We start from the raw sequence: 16,818 nt of genomic DNA, 5'->3' as shown, positions 1-16,818 counted from the left end.
GGGATTGTAATATTGTGTTATTTTTCAACGTAGGCTGGCAAATCGTTTTGATTTCGCGGACCCCTGAGAGGGTCCTGGGGGTCCCCAGGGGTCCTGGGACCACACGTTGAGAAACACTGCTCTAAGCCACGATTAAGCGAGCCACGGCTTTGCACGCCACATGAACAGGGTCTCGGGCGCCTTTTCCAGCTCGAAAACGTCGAACTCGCACCCCCGCGCAGCACGGATTTGGGGAGCTCCCCTTTATCACCCAGAGACCCTCCCCACCATCCCGACCTCCTCAAAGCCCCACCCGCGCGGGTGTCGTCATTTCCAGCGCTGGCGTCGCGCTGTCACATCCGCCTCCCCGGGAGGAGGAGACGCCAGAGGGTGGGAGGCCCGGCGCAGCGGCGGCTGCTCGCTCCAACTTGCAGGCCCGACGCGTAATGCGGAGCGCAGGGGCGCCCGGTTGGAGCTCCCTGGCGGGAGCCGGGAAACAGCAGATCGGGGCCGGACGAGGGCTTGGCGGCTGAGCAGGGCGGCCGCGGCCGCGGCCTCTGCAAGGGGACCGGAGGACAGCCTGCCTGTCTGCCTGCCTGCCTGCCTGCCTGCCGACGGAAGAGAGAGACTTGCCAGCTGCCCATCGCGGAGCCGGTGCGCGCCCGAGGCGGCTTAGGGAACCCCCGCGGGCAACGTGGACCGGGGGGCTCGCGCGGGTGATTACGGGCGGGGAGAGGGTGGGATGGACGGGGCAGGTTGGGGAGCCCCGCGGGGGCTGCGTGCCTCTCGGCTGGCCGCGCTTCATGCTGGCAGAGCGGAGAGTTTGGGGCGCCCGGGCGTGATGCGCGCGAGGAGCGCCGCCTCTCCATCTCTGGCGAGGACCAAGCCCGGGGTTGCGGGCGGCGGCTGCCGCGCTTTCTGGACCGGTGCGGTGTTCCTGACCTCCGGGGCGCGCGTGTGTTTGGGTCTCCCCCTTTGGCAAGGGGAGGTGTGGGGGTCGGTTCTGCTGGGCAAACGGCGGTCCTTTGCCTTTATTCCTGGCAAACCGAAAAGTCTTGCCGGGGCTCGCTGGGGAGCGCGCCGCACGGCTGCTCAGGAGGAGCTCTAGGGGCGCCCGGGTCCCTAAAGTGGCCAAGCCACCTCGCGTGTGCATGTTTGTGTGTAGTGACAGCCCCGATGATGTCATGTGCCGCTACGACATCCATTCTCCGCACGTTCGTTTTGTCCGTTCCGTAAAGAATCCCACGTTGTTGATCGGGAGCGCTGGAAGGAATTTCGCTCGGATTTCCGTAATTCGGCGCTGCCAGGAAAGCGATCCCCCCGCCCCAGTGGACTGGGCTCTGCTTCCACCGACGAAGAATTGCGTGAGCGCCGGCTTGGCCATGCCAACCGCGAAAACGCGCGGGGATTTCTCGAGGTGGGCTGCTCGGGAGGAAATCCCTCTTGACCGCTGTTAAAGGTATGGCCTGACTGACTGAGGGGGGTTTTGCGGTGTCTGCGTTAAGCGGCCCCAGCCGAGGCCTTTCAACACACCTGAACTACAGTGCCCATGATCCCCAGCAAGAAGAGTTGGGGATACTGGGGTTTGCAGTTAGACACACTTGGAAAGTGCCCCACGGCAGAGCCTGGTTGATGTTTTTATAGGTAGAGGTCACGCTGGCTGAGGATAATGGGTGGGATAATGCAGTGCCTACGGAGGGGGCTGTTTTGGGGAAGGCTGGAATGTGCAACCGAAGGGGGAGTGGTTGGGGGCTTTGCGTCGCGGGGGAGAGCATGGATCTGTTGCAAGGAGCTGGAATGCATTGTGGGTCTACTTTGCTTTCCAGTGACTCATGCGGCTTGGAACTCATGCGCCGAGGGGGAGATGTAGTATTGTGTTAGCGATGTTCTTCATGTGGCCGCTGTGTACAAGTCTGGCACAGGCAACGTGGGGTTTGGGTTGGCTTTGGGGACTCTGAGTCTCTGAAGCTGACGTGAGACATGCGGGTGTATGCAGCCTTGCCTTGAGCTACTATGGTTGTCGGGAGAAGCTTCACAAGTGCGAATACCTGCACAAATTCAGTTGCTGCTTTTGCTGCTTTTTTATTTTTTAAAAGCAAGCAATGCCCTCCCACTCCTTGCTTTTTGAAAAAAAACCCTATGGATAGTTTAGGTCAGTGTTTCTCAACTTTGGCCGCTTTAAGATGAGTGGACTGGCTGGGGAATTCTGGGAGTTGAAGTCCACCCATCTGAAAGTGGCTAAGGTTGAGAAACACAGGTTTAGGTGGTCAGGAAGGGAAGTATCCAGACAGGTGAATTGGCCCCTGGAAGACTGCCTGGGTGAGTTGCATTGTTCGTAGAAGCAGGGGGATGTTCTGTGAATTGGGCGCACCATCCTCATTGGTAGCATGGGAGTCTCTGGGGAGGAATGATGATGTGCATCATGTCATCCTGCAAATGATGTGCCTTGTGTGCTTATATTGGACATCATGATGTAAATCACTTAATTGCTTCATTTGCAAGACGTCTTACCCGTGAGAGTGGAGTCATCCTCATAAGTCTAGTAGTCGTAGCGTAAGACAAACTTCCTCCCTTCTTCACCGAAAAGGCAGGTGGAGCCAAGCAAAAAGCTAATGGCTTTCAATTGCTTGAATATAAAGTTCACATTGGAAAGCAAAAGTACTGGTTGCAATTCTTGTGCTATCACCTTAACCTTTTTCTTAATAAATCTTACTAATCCAAACTCAGAAGGGCTTGTTCCTTGAATTATTTGTTTCCAGTCCTGATTAGAGAGTTCTGATATGACCTATCGTGGCTTGTAATGGACATCTATGTGTTTCTGTCCCCTGCACTGGACGGATTGAAGGAGAGGCTAGGCAGCTGTTAGTTATTACAATTTATTATGAGTCTGGCACTGAGCAGGAAGTTCATCTAGATGGCCTGGATCAAAGACAAGTAACAATAACATCTGGGTTATGTGAGGTTCATGTGATTTGTCTCTGCTGTGATTGGGGTTCACATATTCCATTAAGCCTGCTTTGCTTCATAAACCATAGTTGGCTGGGATCATACAAGCTTTAAACTTAGGCCATTACACCGAAAGTAAACAAGGCACACGGTCTTTTTACATGAGGTGTGAATCCTGCCAGAAAAAAAATATTATTGATTGCATAGTATAGGTTTGTTAAACCTAGTTTAACCTAGGTTTAATCTAGATTGAGGATTCCCCACCCCATAGATTCCTCCAAGCTTGAGCTACAAGATAAGCAGACAGTGTGTTCAATTTTGTTGTGTTCAGCTTTATATATACTGTATATATAAATTTTCAGTGTAATAAAATATACAACACAAGCAAGAACAAAGATAGAAAATAAGAAATAGGAAAAAAAGAAAGAAAAAACATAAAATTATACCTTCTGCCCTTCTTTCTATCCATTCATTGTCATCTAAAACTTTTCCCCAACCTTTTCATCTCATTTTTAATCCCCAAATCATCAATTCATTTTTTCTTCTTTCAGCAAAAAGTCCATACAAGGGTTCTAGTCTTTTAAAAAAGTCTTTATCATTTTTGTTCTGACCTAACTGGTCAACTTTGCCCTTTCTGCAAGTTCAGTTAATTTTATGAGCCAGTCTACCACTGTATGTTATGTTCAACTTTTATAGAAAAAGTCATTTTCCTTTTATTATATTTCTATTAGTGGAAATTGCATGGATACGTTTATATCATTGTTTCAGTTATTTGTTCATAAATGTGTGATAAATCATTGGCTTTATATTGGCTACGAATCAGGAATCAGCAAACAGTTAACCCCCCTTGCCTTCTGGTTGGGCAAGATGAACAGACTTTTGAAAGATTGTTGATGAGGCTGGTTTCTGTGTGAAATTTTATGGGTGGGCATGTTTTAAAAGGCCATTGAAGACTTTGGCATCCCTAGGCCCCATGTTGTTACCCCTACCACTGTAAGCTGGTTTCTTATCACTGAATAAGAATCAGAAGGCATCTCAAGATCTTAGAGACCACCTTCTGAGGTTGCAGTACAGCTTCTTGACTTAGAAGGACTCAGAAGGCCATTGGTGATACCACCAGATGGGGTGTGGTTGAAATTTTATTGCCCATTGTTTGATTGAGATAGATAGATAGATAGATAGATAGATAGATAGATAGATAGATAGATAGATAGATAGATAGATAGATTTAGGGGAGGGATTAAGGTTGGGAATGGGAATGGAAGGCAGACAGCTGTCACATCTTCCTTAAAGACTCCAAAACCCCAAAGTCATACCATTGGGACATGCCATTTTGCACCTGAATTTTGCTGGATCAGTCCTGTGGATGCTGCAACAACTGTATGGCCTTGGCTTCTACAGGCAGATAAATGGGTATTTGGTGACACTGGATTAGATGTAACTATGCTTAAAGAAGATCCACCGAGATCAGTAAACCATGACAATTCCCCTTTTTTTTACTGGATCTCTTTGACGGGGGATTCTGTTTACATCCTCTCTGTGCAAGTTGTTTCTGTTGGTGAAAGACCCTTTTTTTAAAAAAAACCAATTTCCTCTCTTGTTTGGTTTTAGGATTCTGTGCAGCGAAACTCATGTGCAGAGAGAGACTTCGCGATTCTCAACCCCTACGCTGGAATGTGGGACACCCCAGTTATGGCTGTTCTGAGTGGACATGTCATAAAGACTTGCTATATCTCACTGGAGGCTAAAATGTTTTCTTAACTGGTTGGATTTCCTCATTTTTATTTGGGACTCCTGCTTTTCCTGGTCTTCCCTGAAAACTACCCGATACCCCACAGTTCCTCCCCTTTATTCCACCAGCGGCCATGAATGGGCTGTCGGTTAGTGAACTCTGCTGTCTTTTTTGCTGTCCACCTTGTCCTAGTCGGATAGCTGCCAAGCTGGCTTTCCTACCTCCAGAGCCCACTTATACAATTGTCCCAGAACCAGATCCTGCTGGCAGCACTGGCAACGCCTCCTCCCGGAGTGGCACCATGGCTCGCTGGAAGCTTCATTTGACAGATCGGGCTGATTTCCAGTATACCCAACGAGAACTGGACACCATTGAGGTGTTCCTTACCAAAAGCAGCCGAGGGAACCGAGTGAGTTGCATGTATGTCCGCTGCGTTCCTGGCGCCAGGTGAGCAAATTTGAAAAGGTGGGTGGCAGTAGTAGTGCGGTGTTTGGGAGATGGGGTGTAGACCCAAGACATCTCAATCTGAAGATGGGTCTCCTTCTGTTGGAGGAGTTGCATTATGGAGTTGGGGTCCCAAGTATTTCTGAAGCGTCTTCAGAATAGAGCTAACTCCTGTGTGATCTAGTCAGTTCTTCCTCTTATTTAGCCAAGACCATTGGCAGGAGCTCAGGTTGGAGAAATGCTGAGGAACAGTGTCATACTTAGGAATCTGCTTTCTGGACCAAGGCCAGGCAACCCTTTTATAGCCAGAAACCATCCTTTTTTAAATCTTTTGCAGTAACAGCTGAATCTAGGGATTGTGATATCCCTGGAGAAAGCAGACCTTAGAATGATCATTCCAGTTTTTACCATCTTTTTTTTTTTTTTAATGCAAGGCAGTTTTTCCTAAGTAAAATAAAATTGATGCATTGAATTAAATAGATGGTGTGCTTCATTTAAAAATGGAAAATTGCCCTGTTGCAGTTATGATTCCGAAGGGTTGCAAAATGGCTGCGTACAGGCTGTGGCTTGCCCACCTTTGCTTTATGCTGTGAAGCCATTGGAACAGCCCTGTAGTTTGTTTTTCTCTATGTCGGTGCCCCCCGGATATATTGGACTGCAGCTTCCATCATCCCCTGCCTGCAGGAATTGGAATCAAATACATTGAGTAGATACCAGGTTGAAAAAATTGCCCTACAGTAGTTCCATGCTAAAGTATTAAGTGCAATATTAATACAGTATTAAGATCAGTCATTCTAAAGTCTGGCAGCACCTAAATTGAATAAATTATCATGATTGCCATCATCTTCATTATGATTATGTCACTGGGATACTGATCTCTTTTTTTGACATTTTTTCCTCCCCATTCCTTTGTTGCTTCCTGTCTGTTAAATTTTTAGAAATCTTCCTTGGCACAGGGTTTCTCTCCTCTAATTTTTTCTATAAGGCCCAGTGCACTGATGGCACTATTTAGTTGTGCAAGTCCTTGTTAGTGGTGGTGGGTAAATGTATATCTGCTGGGATTCCATCTCAGTGTCAGAAGCAGTTCTCAAGGAATTGTGGGATGCCCACCCTCCTTTTGCTTGGCGGAGCTCTTGATATGATGGCCGTCCTTATGTTATTGAAGAAACATGCTCACAGTCCCTCAGTTAAAGCAACAGTTTCAGCCAGTGATCATAGTTGGTGAAACTTGGAGGGGGGAAAAGACGTTATCAACTGAGCACAGTTAAACAACCAAGTTAAGAACCAATAGAAGAGAATATCTGTTGCTCAGGGTTGAACTGTGGAGTCCTTGGGCCTCTCTGAACTTGTTTGTTTGCAGACATTTCATTACCCCACCAGGTAACATTATCAGTGTACTGATGATGCTACCTAGCTGGATAATAAACCATCTGCAAGCAACCAACCAAGCTCAGAGAGCACCAAGTACTCCACAGTTAAGAACATCAGCCTAGCCCAAAGCTGCTTAATTGAGTTAATCTGGTGCTGTCATTTGGTGTATAAATTCTTGCTATGTTGCAGGGGCCTCCAGATAATCATAAGCCTGGAATTGGAAGGAGCTTGTGACCTCTTCCTCTCCCCCCCTTTTTTAATTTAGGGGTTGCTCAGACAACTGGAAAGCTCAAGGGGACTGGGCTCTGGCCTTGCGTAATCTGTTTCCATGACAATGTAAAAAACTTCATAGGTGCAGGAATTATGCCCCTTGAGAGCTTAAAATGTCATACTTAATTTTGCCAAAGAGTCCTGGTGTTTATTCCATGCGGTGAAAATTATCAAATGAGGTTTAATTAAGTCAGATTGGAGCCTGGCTTGTGGGGGTCACCAGGCCCAGTTCCCAAGGGAATCAGCCATGGGTGACATAGTCTTGAGCATGTGAGCTGCGAGTGCGAATTTTTACCTTCTGTCTCAACCTTTAGCACAGTGTTGTCCAAACTTGGCCACTTTAAGATGAGTGGACTTCAACTCCCAGAATTCCCCAGCCAGCCATGCAGAATTCCCCAGCTGTGAGCATGCTGGCTGGGGAATTCTGAGAGTTGAAGTCCACTCATCTTAAAGTGGCCAAGTTTGGACAACACTGCTTTAGCAGCTGTATTTTTTCCCCTCCCACCCTTCATATTGCCAATAAATGAAATTACTGTACATAGGCTCCCTTACAGATTTACCCAGGAGTAAATCTCATTGACTTCAGTGGAGGGTGTTTCTAAGTCAGCAAAAACAGAACTGAACTGTAGAAAAGAGGGTGAATGGCTTGGCAGCAGCAGCTGGAAGATAAATGCATAAAATAAAGTTAATGTTATGTTCATGATTGCTTATTTCCCTTCTAAGTTGCTGTTCTCTGAGCACTATACACATCATTGAAATGCAAAGAATAACAAGAAGCAGGACAATAAAACCAAAATAAAATCAGCACCATCATTAGCAAGGGTAATAATAATAATAATAATAATAATAATAATAATAATAATAATAATAAACACAGCACATAAAATCACCATAAAACTACCACCTGAATAAATAATGTAAAGTTTCTAAAAGCACTACCGATGATTTTAGAAATGGAAAGAATAAAATGGCCTTCACCTAGGCATCCTGGAGCTCAAAAAAGAGGTCAGCTTTTTTAGCAACTGTAAATTAAAATCAAAGCAAACAGAAAATATTCTGAGGATTCTGCAGCAGCTTCTCTTTCCAAATAGGAAAGCTGCGTTGAAGTTGTCTGCACATGATTAAGTTGAAATGAGACTTAATAATTTTTCTGTTGTAGGTGGTTCTCTCCTGGGTGGCCTGTCCTCTCCAGCATTTTTCAACCTTGGCAACTTGAAGATGTGTGGACTTCAACTCCCAGGCTGGCTGGGGAATTCTGGGAGTTGAAGTCCACACATCTTCAAGTCGCCAAGGTTGAGAAACTCAACCCTTGAAGGGTGTTCAAAAGGGTCCCTTCTTGCAAACCTTTTAAGGGTTGGTGCCTCAAGCCTCAGGACACAATTGCTGAGCAAGCATAAGAGGATCATTTGCCAGAAGTCAAGGCATCTTTTCAGTCACGGGGGCCATCTGGGTCAGGCTGGAAAACTTGGCTGAGGACTGGACACGGGGTGGGAGCAGCGAGGAGAGGAAATGGTCCTTGAGCAGCCAGATCAGGGCCCCCCAGTTCTTTCCTTAGTTTGACAGATAGCTGGTGGTTGTGGATAAGGGCGTTCTCTGGTCACAATTTCCGGTCTTCTTTCTATGGGAATCCCTCTTTCTTCTCCATTGTTGATGCAGTACTGGCGTCAAGCCATAAATCCTCAAAATGAAAAAAACAAAACAACTTTTCATGAACAAAACAGCTGACTCTCTTTAAACTTGTTTTACCCTATTATTCCTAGGAACCCTGTTACATAGATCAGACTTTGGAACTTTACAGATTGGAAATTATTCCCCTGTACAGGATCTCATTGTGTGCGAAATGATCACCACTCGGGCAAATGGGGAGAGAAAGGTTTTTCTACACAGCCACTTCCTTTGGAAGGGTTTAGACAGCCTTATTTAATTTTGCCTGTTCCTCCCCACTATATAGGATGGGGTGATAGTTACAGTGACCATATTTTCTTGGAAAAAATAAGGACAAACCTGAAAAAGAGGCAAATCTGAAAGAGGTTCATAGGAATAAAATCATTTAATTGTTTATGTTTATAACTTTGCTTTACAAAGGAAAATTCAAGAGCAAAACCAAGAGAAACTTTACAAAACATTCTAATAAAATCAAACAGTGTATGTAAATTTATTTGAAAAAGACAATTCAATTTCCATGTTTTTCACATGAATGTCAAAGACGGTGCATTCAGCGGTACCATTTGCACGGTCAAAGTTAAAGGACCCAAATAAAGGACAAAAGTGAGGGTTTGAAAAATAAATATATCTAAAGGACAGCTTTTTGAAATGAAGGCCTGTTGTTTATAATAAAGGTCGGATGGTCACTGTAGTGATAGTAGAATTGTGAGAAAAGACATTTCTTGCTCATGTCTCTTTCTACAGCCAGCCGTGCGGGAAAATGGGGGTGGCAGTACAGTATTTCTTTTATAGACATTGGTAGGGTCTGCAGAAATTCTGCTGCTTTAATCTCTAGGCTTTTATGTAATGGGTGGAAATAAAGTGGTAAATTTCAAAGTGACACGGAGGACTGATTTATGTGAAACTGCCACTGAAGGTGGAAGGGCCATACTTAAGACTTCTCCCATCTGTTTGTAATAAATTAGTGGTGCTAAACTTCTCTGCAATCCTTTGGATTTCTGCAGAAAGGGGAAATTGTGTCTGGGTTTTAAATGTTGGGAAAGCACCTCTGAGCTCCTAAAGGGGGTATGGCCCATGCTGTTGTCTCATTCGATTGCTTATGAGCGTAGCTGGCAATACCAATGTTTGGCAGAGGTGGGGCACAGGGGAAAAAAAACCTGCGACATTGCATAATTCGTTTTTCCTCTGTGTGGTTTGACATGACCAATCCTGGCCTTGTCTCAGAAATTGCCACCTCATTATGTTGTGAGGTTTACAACTTTTTTACAAGGATACTCGGTCATATTTAAGCATATTTCACGCACGCCCTAACCTTTGTATGAAAGAGGCCTTATGAAATGAGCCTTGATCCACAGCAAAATGAGATGGTAGGGCAGTGTTTCTCAACCTTGGCCGCTTGAAGATGTGTGGACTTCAACTCCCAGAATTCCCCAGCCAGCATGGGAGTTGAAGTCCACACATCTTCAAGCGGCCAAGGTTGAGAAATACTGTTAGAGACTTGAGATAGGAGGCTGGACCACTTCTGCAAATAGGGGAGCAGTTTAAAATGGCATTCTCATATTAAAAAACACAGCACAATATTCAGAGTTTCCAGCAGTTCTAGAACTAGCATAACGGCGAGAAGGGTTCTGCACCAACCCTTCCCCAACTGTACTACTTTCTACTTGTTGGGAGGGGTGAGATTTTTAATACAGAGTGAAATTAAAACATACACATTCCCCAAACGTTTGCATTCTGAAGTGGCACGCTCTTTTCTGCAGAAATAGGCCTTTACCCTCCAGTTTTGGTGCCCAGGAGGATCAGGTATGATCCCATTGCTTTATGAACCCCTCCTTCTCCTCCAGGTTCACAGTTCTCTTCTCACACGGCAACGCGGTGGATCTGGGCCAGATGTGCAGCTTCTACATCAGCCTGGGCACCCGGATTAGCTGCAACATCTTTTCTTACGATTATTCGGGCTACGGTGCCAGCACAGGGAAGCCTTCAGAGAAGAACCTCTATGCTGATGTGGACGCTGCCTGGCAGGCCTTACGCACACGGTGAGACCCACGGAAGAGCAACTCCTTTCAGTAGGCTTCTTTATTGCAAAAGCTCTGGGGTTTTTCATAACAATGTTGGGCTTGTTGATCATCTGGTTCAGCCTCCCGTTTCCAGCAAGGTCATTCAAAGGCTTCTCGAAAGTTCATGGGTAGGAAACAGCGATAGCTCTTCGTTAGTATTTTCTCAGAGATAGAATATGTCTTAACATAGAGACTCCGTTCTTAGTTTTTGAGGCCAGGAGAAATTGATAGATAGACTGTCTGTTAGATCATAAATAGACAAATGAAAGAAAAGCTGTACTTGTTCAGTGCCTATCTTGGTCCCCAAAGTAGTGCCCGGGGCTGCCAATGTGACTGTGGACACCTGCTTTGGTCCCCACCAGGCTTCCTGTCCCACTATTTTTTCACATTTAAAAAAAAAAAGCAAAAACGGGAAGTTAACAGTGCTGCTAAGTAAAACAGCAGCCTTTGGTACCATACTGATGTCTTAGAGTCCTGAAATGCCCTCAGAAACATATAATGGTATGTGGGAATGACCTTGGGAGACTGGGCCCAGAGACGTTGCCTAGGGAACGGTCAGATAAGAGACAGCGTAGCCCGCAGCTGGATAGTGGGCAGGGCAAGAGGCTCAGAAGAGACCCTAATTTCTCAAGGTGTGAAGGAGATGAGGAGAATTGTACTTTCAGACTTGCAAGGTTCTGCCAATGTAGCTTTACAATAAAGTAGAATTAGCTAATCTGGCCATGTTTTCTATCTGGTCTACCTGGTAAGGCTGACAATACTCTCCATGTTTTTTTTACAAAATAATTGGCAGCTGCTACTTCATGCTGAGTTTGAAAATGTGCCCACCTGCCCCAGAGACGGGCAGAGTTAAGCAGGAGTGTGCAAATGTTTTTGGGGTGGGGGGAGGGAGCAGAGGAGGGGGAGGGAACATTGTGATAAACGCTTTGCGTGCCTGTCCTGCAACCACTTTAGGCCTGAGCAAGACCGCCTAATCAGCCAGGTGCCTTCTGGAGGCTTGTGAATAGTATAGGAAGACAAACCGTGGTGCCCTGTTCCCTCCAGCATCCATTTGGGTCTGGATTGCCTTCAGGTGAGGAAGTTCCAACCCTTAGTCATGACAAATAGCCACAAATAGCAGCATCCTGTCCAGTTCCATTTGAAAACCATGTTCACGCGTCTTTAGAGAGCAAATTCCACCCCTTTGTCAAGAGGTACTTCTGGAAGGAGTACATGAAGAACATAAAAGATGTCATTTACCTTGGGATGATGAACTTGCACCTCTGTTGTTTCTCCTCCTCTCTCTGCCCTGCAGATATGGGATCAGCCCCGAGAACATCATCCTTTATGGGCAAAGCATTGGCACAGTGCCCACAGTGGACCTGGCCTCCCGCTACGAGTGCGCCGCTGTGATCTTACATTCACCATTAACGTCGGGCATGCGTGTTGCCTTCCCAGAAACCAAAAAGACCTACTGCTTTGATGCTTTCCCAAAGTAAGTCCTTGAGAAAGCAGGAATGTGAGTTTGGAGCCCCACCAAGGATGAGTAGGTTTGCAATTAAAATTACTGTTGGAGTCTCCTGGGGTTTATCCTTTTCTCTCCCTCACCTTTTAATTCCTTTTCAGAAGCATGTTTATTCCAAAGTCTATCCTGCCAGGGGTGACTCCAAAACTTTTCGGTGAGAGCTTCCAGTGTACAGATGCCGAGCAGCTTACCTGTAGTTGCAAATAGAAGTAGTTCAGGGATTGGTTGGATATTTCCAGTTTGATTTGCTCTAGGTCAGTGTTTCTCAACCTTGGCAACTTTAAGATGGGTGGACTTCAACTCCCAGAATTCCCCAGCCAGCATGGCTGGCTGGGGAATTCTGGGAGTTGAAGTCCACGCATCTTAAAGTTGCCAAGGTTGAGAAACACTGCTCTAGGTCATTTAGAATACATTCAGTTTCAAAGCACTTTCCTCTCTGCAATCCAGAAAGAACTGCATTGTAGGGACTTGTGGCCAGCTGCACAGATAATCTCTTCCCTGGCAATCAGGAATATTATCTAATCTGATTTTTGTCCTGACGAAAGATGCCTGTTTTGCATTTAAGCGAGAGGTTGTAACTCACTGTGGGAGTGCCTATTTGGAAGGACCAAAATTCCATTTGTGCATCCTCGGTACAAAAGTATTTTAGGTCTTAGATTGGAATGACACAAGTTACTCTAGCTCAAGTGTCACAGCAGACTGTGTGTGTTACGATGAGGGCTGCACTCATTTTGGATTTTTTTTTTTTAGCAGAGAAATAGATGCCTTCAGCTTTTGCAAGACATAAGATGCCCATTTTGCTTCTGAAAATCTCCCAAACCTTAAATCATCCCAAATAAGTTCTTTTTAATTAGAAAGGCTAACTAAAGTCAGGCAACTTTCTGGCTGAAATCTTGTGAGACCCTGCATAAAACTGTTGAAATCCCATGATATTGGTAATCTGTGATTTCAGCCATTTAGTTTTGTTTAGATATTTTAATTTGGGTTGTCTGTAAATTTCAACAAGAGTTTTGTTGGGTGGGGCTTGGTGCTGTTGGCCATCCTTGCTCTATGGGGATGTTGTTTAAGATTTAAGCTGCTGATCTACCAGTGAGTAAAGCATGCAGAACTCTCCAGCTCCTTTTTCCAGGGTAATGGTGCAGGGCAGACCCCCTTCCTCCTGGACAAGAGGGGGTCTACTTGATTTTAACCTAGTGTTTCTCAACCTCAGCAACTTTGAGATGTGTGGACTTCAACACCCACACATGCATGAGCTGGGGAATTCTGGAAGTTGAAGTCCACATATCTTAAAGTTGCTGAGGTTGAGAAACACTGCTTTAATCTACCATCACTTTCCGTATTCCTTTCTCTTCCACAGTATAGACAAGGTGTCCCGCATCACTTCCCCTGTTCTGTTCATTCATGGCACCGAAGACGAGGTGATCGACTTCTCCCACGGCTTGGCCCTTTACGAGCGCTGCCCAAAGGCAGTGGAACCCCTCTGGGTAGAGGGAGCTGGTCACAACGATATTGAACTCTACAGCCAGTACCTGGAGCGCTTACGCAAGTTCATCTTACAAGATTTGTCTGGTTAATGCAGCTCAACCTGTCTTATCCACCCTTCTGGCAAGGACCGGCCACCTCAACTGGGCAAGGGGAAGAGGAGGAAGCATTTGTGGCTTTCAAAGGAGAAGGCCACTGATGCTGCAAGTTCCATGTTCCCATCTGCAAAATGGGAGTAGCTCAGTCCACCCTTCCTCCATTGCAGGCTTAGTTTGTACAGGGCTCTTGAGTCTCTCCTGATGGTTTTTCCCCATCGCAGAGGGCCCTTTCCAGCTGTTTCTCATTTCCAGCTGCTGTCATGGCTGAGGATGGGTCTGTCCATAATAACAAGATGCCTGAGACAGTCTCTAATTGCACCTCATCGCAGGACTCCAAAGGACTTGAGTACTGCAGACTGTTCTAGAACATCAACATCTCCATCAGGGCTACCCTCTTGTTGCCTCCATCCACCTTCACCTCCTGTTTCGGATCCAGTTTTCTGAACACTCTGCGCGTGACCCAGTGATAGCAATAAGCCATAGGCAGGGTGGGGCAGGGAGACAAGGCACCTTGCATGCTGGCCAAAATGGCTTGCTCCAATTTTGCTGCCTAGCCCACTGCAGCACCTGAAGACAACAGAATTTCATTCAGATTTCCTCTGGGGAGGGGATGGGAAACAACCTTGAGTTTTCACCGGAAGTCTGTGAAAGGACTATTTGTGGAATGCAGTAAGGCTGTTCTACATGTCTCAGCATTTACGGGGGGGGGGGGGCGGGGGGGAACGGTTTGCCAGCTTCATTCACAACTCCTAGATACCATTGTTTTAAGATTCCATCCCCCGTCCCCTCCAGATGTTCCCAAGGAATGGATTACGCTTTACTTAATTCCGGGTATGCAGGCAATGGGAGGGGTCAGGGTGGGAAGTAAGGGAAGAATTCTCCATCCATTTTTGAAAGAGGAATAAAAAAAGAAAAATCCACATTTGTTTCCCAGTAAATGTTTCTGGGAGAATTGGATAGGGTGGGTGAATTGGAAGTGTGTTGTTCCTTTGAGTAGGCTAAGTCAGGAAACAGACATTCCAAGGATTCCAGAAATGGTACTTTATTGTAGGGTATAATAACAGAATCTTGAAAGCCTGACAGAGTTTCCTTCTGCTCCCTCTTACACCAAACATAATCAAGGTGGGGCTATTTTGAGTTTCTTCATGATGTTTTGCCCTTTCCCGGGACTGAGTTGTCTTTCTTCTTCTCTTAAAAGCATGCCATATCTTCCAGCTCACATGAGCGCTAATCTGTCTGCCAGATCGGAATGATGGGTGTTGTAATTCAACATCTGGAAGGCAGGGCTACTTGTTCTGAAGCTCTTGGAAGAAGCTCAGAGACAAAGGTTTGGTTATTAGCTGTGGGAACAGTGTAAGGCTCCACCAGTATGGAGAGGAGGCGGTAATGGATTCACCCAAGGAAGCTTTGATGGTCTACTCCTCTTAGCCATTAAATGTGTTCTTGATGTGCTTACACCAGTCCATTAGAGACATGGAGAGTGAGTTAACACAACACACTTAGCCCACTTTAACAAAATTAGAGGCATCCATGGTGGGGCAAGGAGAGCATACGATCAAATTAGCATCACACTGTTGTGAGACAAATTCCACTGTTCTGTACTTTGCTGTGATATCACACAATAGGGATAGAGCTTGTGGGGTAATGCTTGTTCCATAATTTTAATGAAATTGCCAGATTCTCCAGATGCTTTGAGCAGAACACAAACTCTTGTTGCATTGCATGCTATGAAGAAAGATTGCATAGCCTGGGATACACTAATGGGTTCCCATTAGTGAACTGTAGACTACTAAACCTCTTTTAACCTAGCCTTGCATGTTGTACAAACTCAGTACCCAGATTATTTTCAGGTGGGAAACATGGCTAACTATGGTCCGGAGTTAACAATAATGTGATTTACCTTATCTGAGGCTTCATCTGAACAAGATTAATCTGGAGTGGGTGGCGATATTAAATCCTCCTCCTCCTCCTTATCCTCCCAGCTTCTAGAAAAAGGAACACAGAAATGGAAACCTACAGTGGCTCCATAAAACTAGAGCTGTTCTAGGCACTCCAACTCACTTGCTTTTTCTTCATTTTCACACATCTCCCTCCTGAAGCAGAAGCAACGTGGATAGAAAAAAAAAAAAAAAGCGGGGGGGGGGGACTCATCTTAAACTGGCTTTAATCCCAGGTGGTCACCCTGGACTTTTTAGAACCATCTTTTGGGGAAAAAAAAATACAATAAGCCAGAATTGTCATTTGCAAAGTAGCTGAGTTACTGACTGAGCTAGCTGTAGATTCATTCAGTCATCTGCTGCAAGGCCAATGGATAAGTCTCTATGCCAGTATTTTTCAACCTTGGCAGGTTTAAGAGGTGTGGACTTCAACTCCCAGAATTCCCTAGCCAGCCATGCTGGCTGGGGAATTCTGGGAGTTGAAGTCCACACCTCTTAAACCTGCCAAGGTTGAGAAGCACTGCTGTATGCTAAGCTATTCCTCCATCTTTCACAGTTCTTGGGTTCAGGGGAGCTGTTCTCATAATTGGTCTCTTGATCAAACAAGCCCTCTGTTGCCCCCTGCCATTTTGGTTCCTCCTCTGGAACACAGGAAAGCCAGACCTGGATTTGCACATCACCACCCACCACCACATAATTTATTAAATTTATATGCTACCTGTGTCCCAAGAACTGGAAAAAGTGAAAACCCAATTCTGGAATTCAGGTTGGTGCTCTGAGACACCCTGTTCCTTAATGATTTCTGCATATCCAGCACCACTAATTTCTACCTGTTGCTAATTTCTATCCATCACTAGTGAATGTCAGGTTTAATTTAGAAGAACTCTGATGAATTCCAGCAGACCGAAAATCTGTGCATCTCACTCCCCTCCCCCCCAATCAAGCCTGATGCTCAATAGTTGCCATGTTAGATAGAAGGGGGCTGGATTTAATTCCAAGTGTTTCTTTGATTTCTATGCTTTCTCTCCAACAGCTTGAGATGCCTTACATAGGGATCACCCCACAATAAATAGATAAGTTGAGCTGAGAGGGTGGCAGAGGATGGAGTAAAACCTGGGTCTCCCTGCTATGTCACACTGCCGGGCAATCACATCTTCACTTTTGTATTGGTTGGGCTGAATGCTGGAAGAAGTGTTGCAGATTCAAGGGCATAGTTTCATAGAAGGTTGCCTGACCAATCAAATCCAGGTTGCATTAAGCGGAAATGACTGTTCTGGATTCAGATGACCTGTTTAACTTAGGAAAGCCTTAGGGCCTCTTCCCCCAGTTG

The 16,818-nt window shown here is 45.7% G+C and overlaps 1 protein-coding gene across 3 annotated transcripts; it reads left to right on the top strand.

Moving 5' to 3' along the window:
- The first annotated feature begins 341 nt into the window (after positions 1 to 341).
- On the top strand, positions 342 to 14,461 carry ABHD17A (abhydrolase domain containing 17A, depalmitoylase). 3 transcript variants are annotated; one of them, XM_088149502.1, is made up of 5 exons: positions 342 to 633; positions 4,537 to 5,104; positions 10,252 to 10,446; positions 11,762 to 11,941; positions 13,329 to 14,461. In XM_088149502.1, the coding sequence occupies exons 2-5, from the start codon at positions 4,791 to 4,793 to the stop codon at positions 13,543 to 13,545; spliced, it is 906 nt and encodes a 301-aa protein (XP_088005628.1). In that variant the 5' UTR covers positions 342 to 633; positions 4,537 to 4,790; the 3' UTR covers positions 13,546 to 14,461. The 3 variants fall into 3 exon arrangements, with proteins under 3 accessions (XP_088005628.1, XP_088005629.1, XP_007439726.1); XM_088149503.1 differs by having other exon boundaries at positions 342 to 695; XM_007439664.3 differs by lacking the exon at positions 342 to 633 and adding an exon at positions 792 to 1,438.
- The last annotated feature ends 2,357 nt before the right edge of the window (positions 14,462 to 16,818 follow it).

The sequence above is a fragment of the Python bivittatus genome, unplaced genomic scaffold (assembly GCF_059951505.1).
Source record: "Python bivittatus isolate LINGU-HERP-01145 unplaced genomic scaffold, Pbiv_v1 ctg000580_np1212, whole genome shotgun sequence".
Lineage (NCBI taxonomy): Eukaryota > Metazoa > Chordata > Lepidosauria > Squamata > Pythonidae > Python > Python bivittatus.
This window is presented reverse-complemented; position numbering and strand designations above follow the sequence as displayed.

Excerpts from the sequence above, each read along its gene's own strand:
- ABHD17A (XM_088149502.1), top strand. The coding sequence starts at position 4,791 with ATGAATGGGCTGTCGGTTAGTGAACTCTGCTGTCTTTTTTGCTGTCCA. Across the intron at positions 5,105-10,251 it reads CGCTGCGTTCCTGGCGCCAG|GTTCACAGTTCTCTTCTCAC; the intron begins GTGAGCAAATTT and ends CTTCTCCTCCAG. Across the intron at positions 11,942-13,328 it reads TGCTTTGATGCTTTCCCAAA|TATAGACAAGGTGTCCCGCA; the intron begins GTAAGTCCTTGA and ends TCTCTTCCACAG.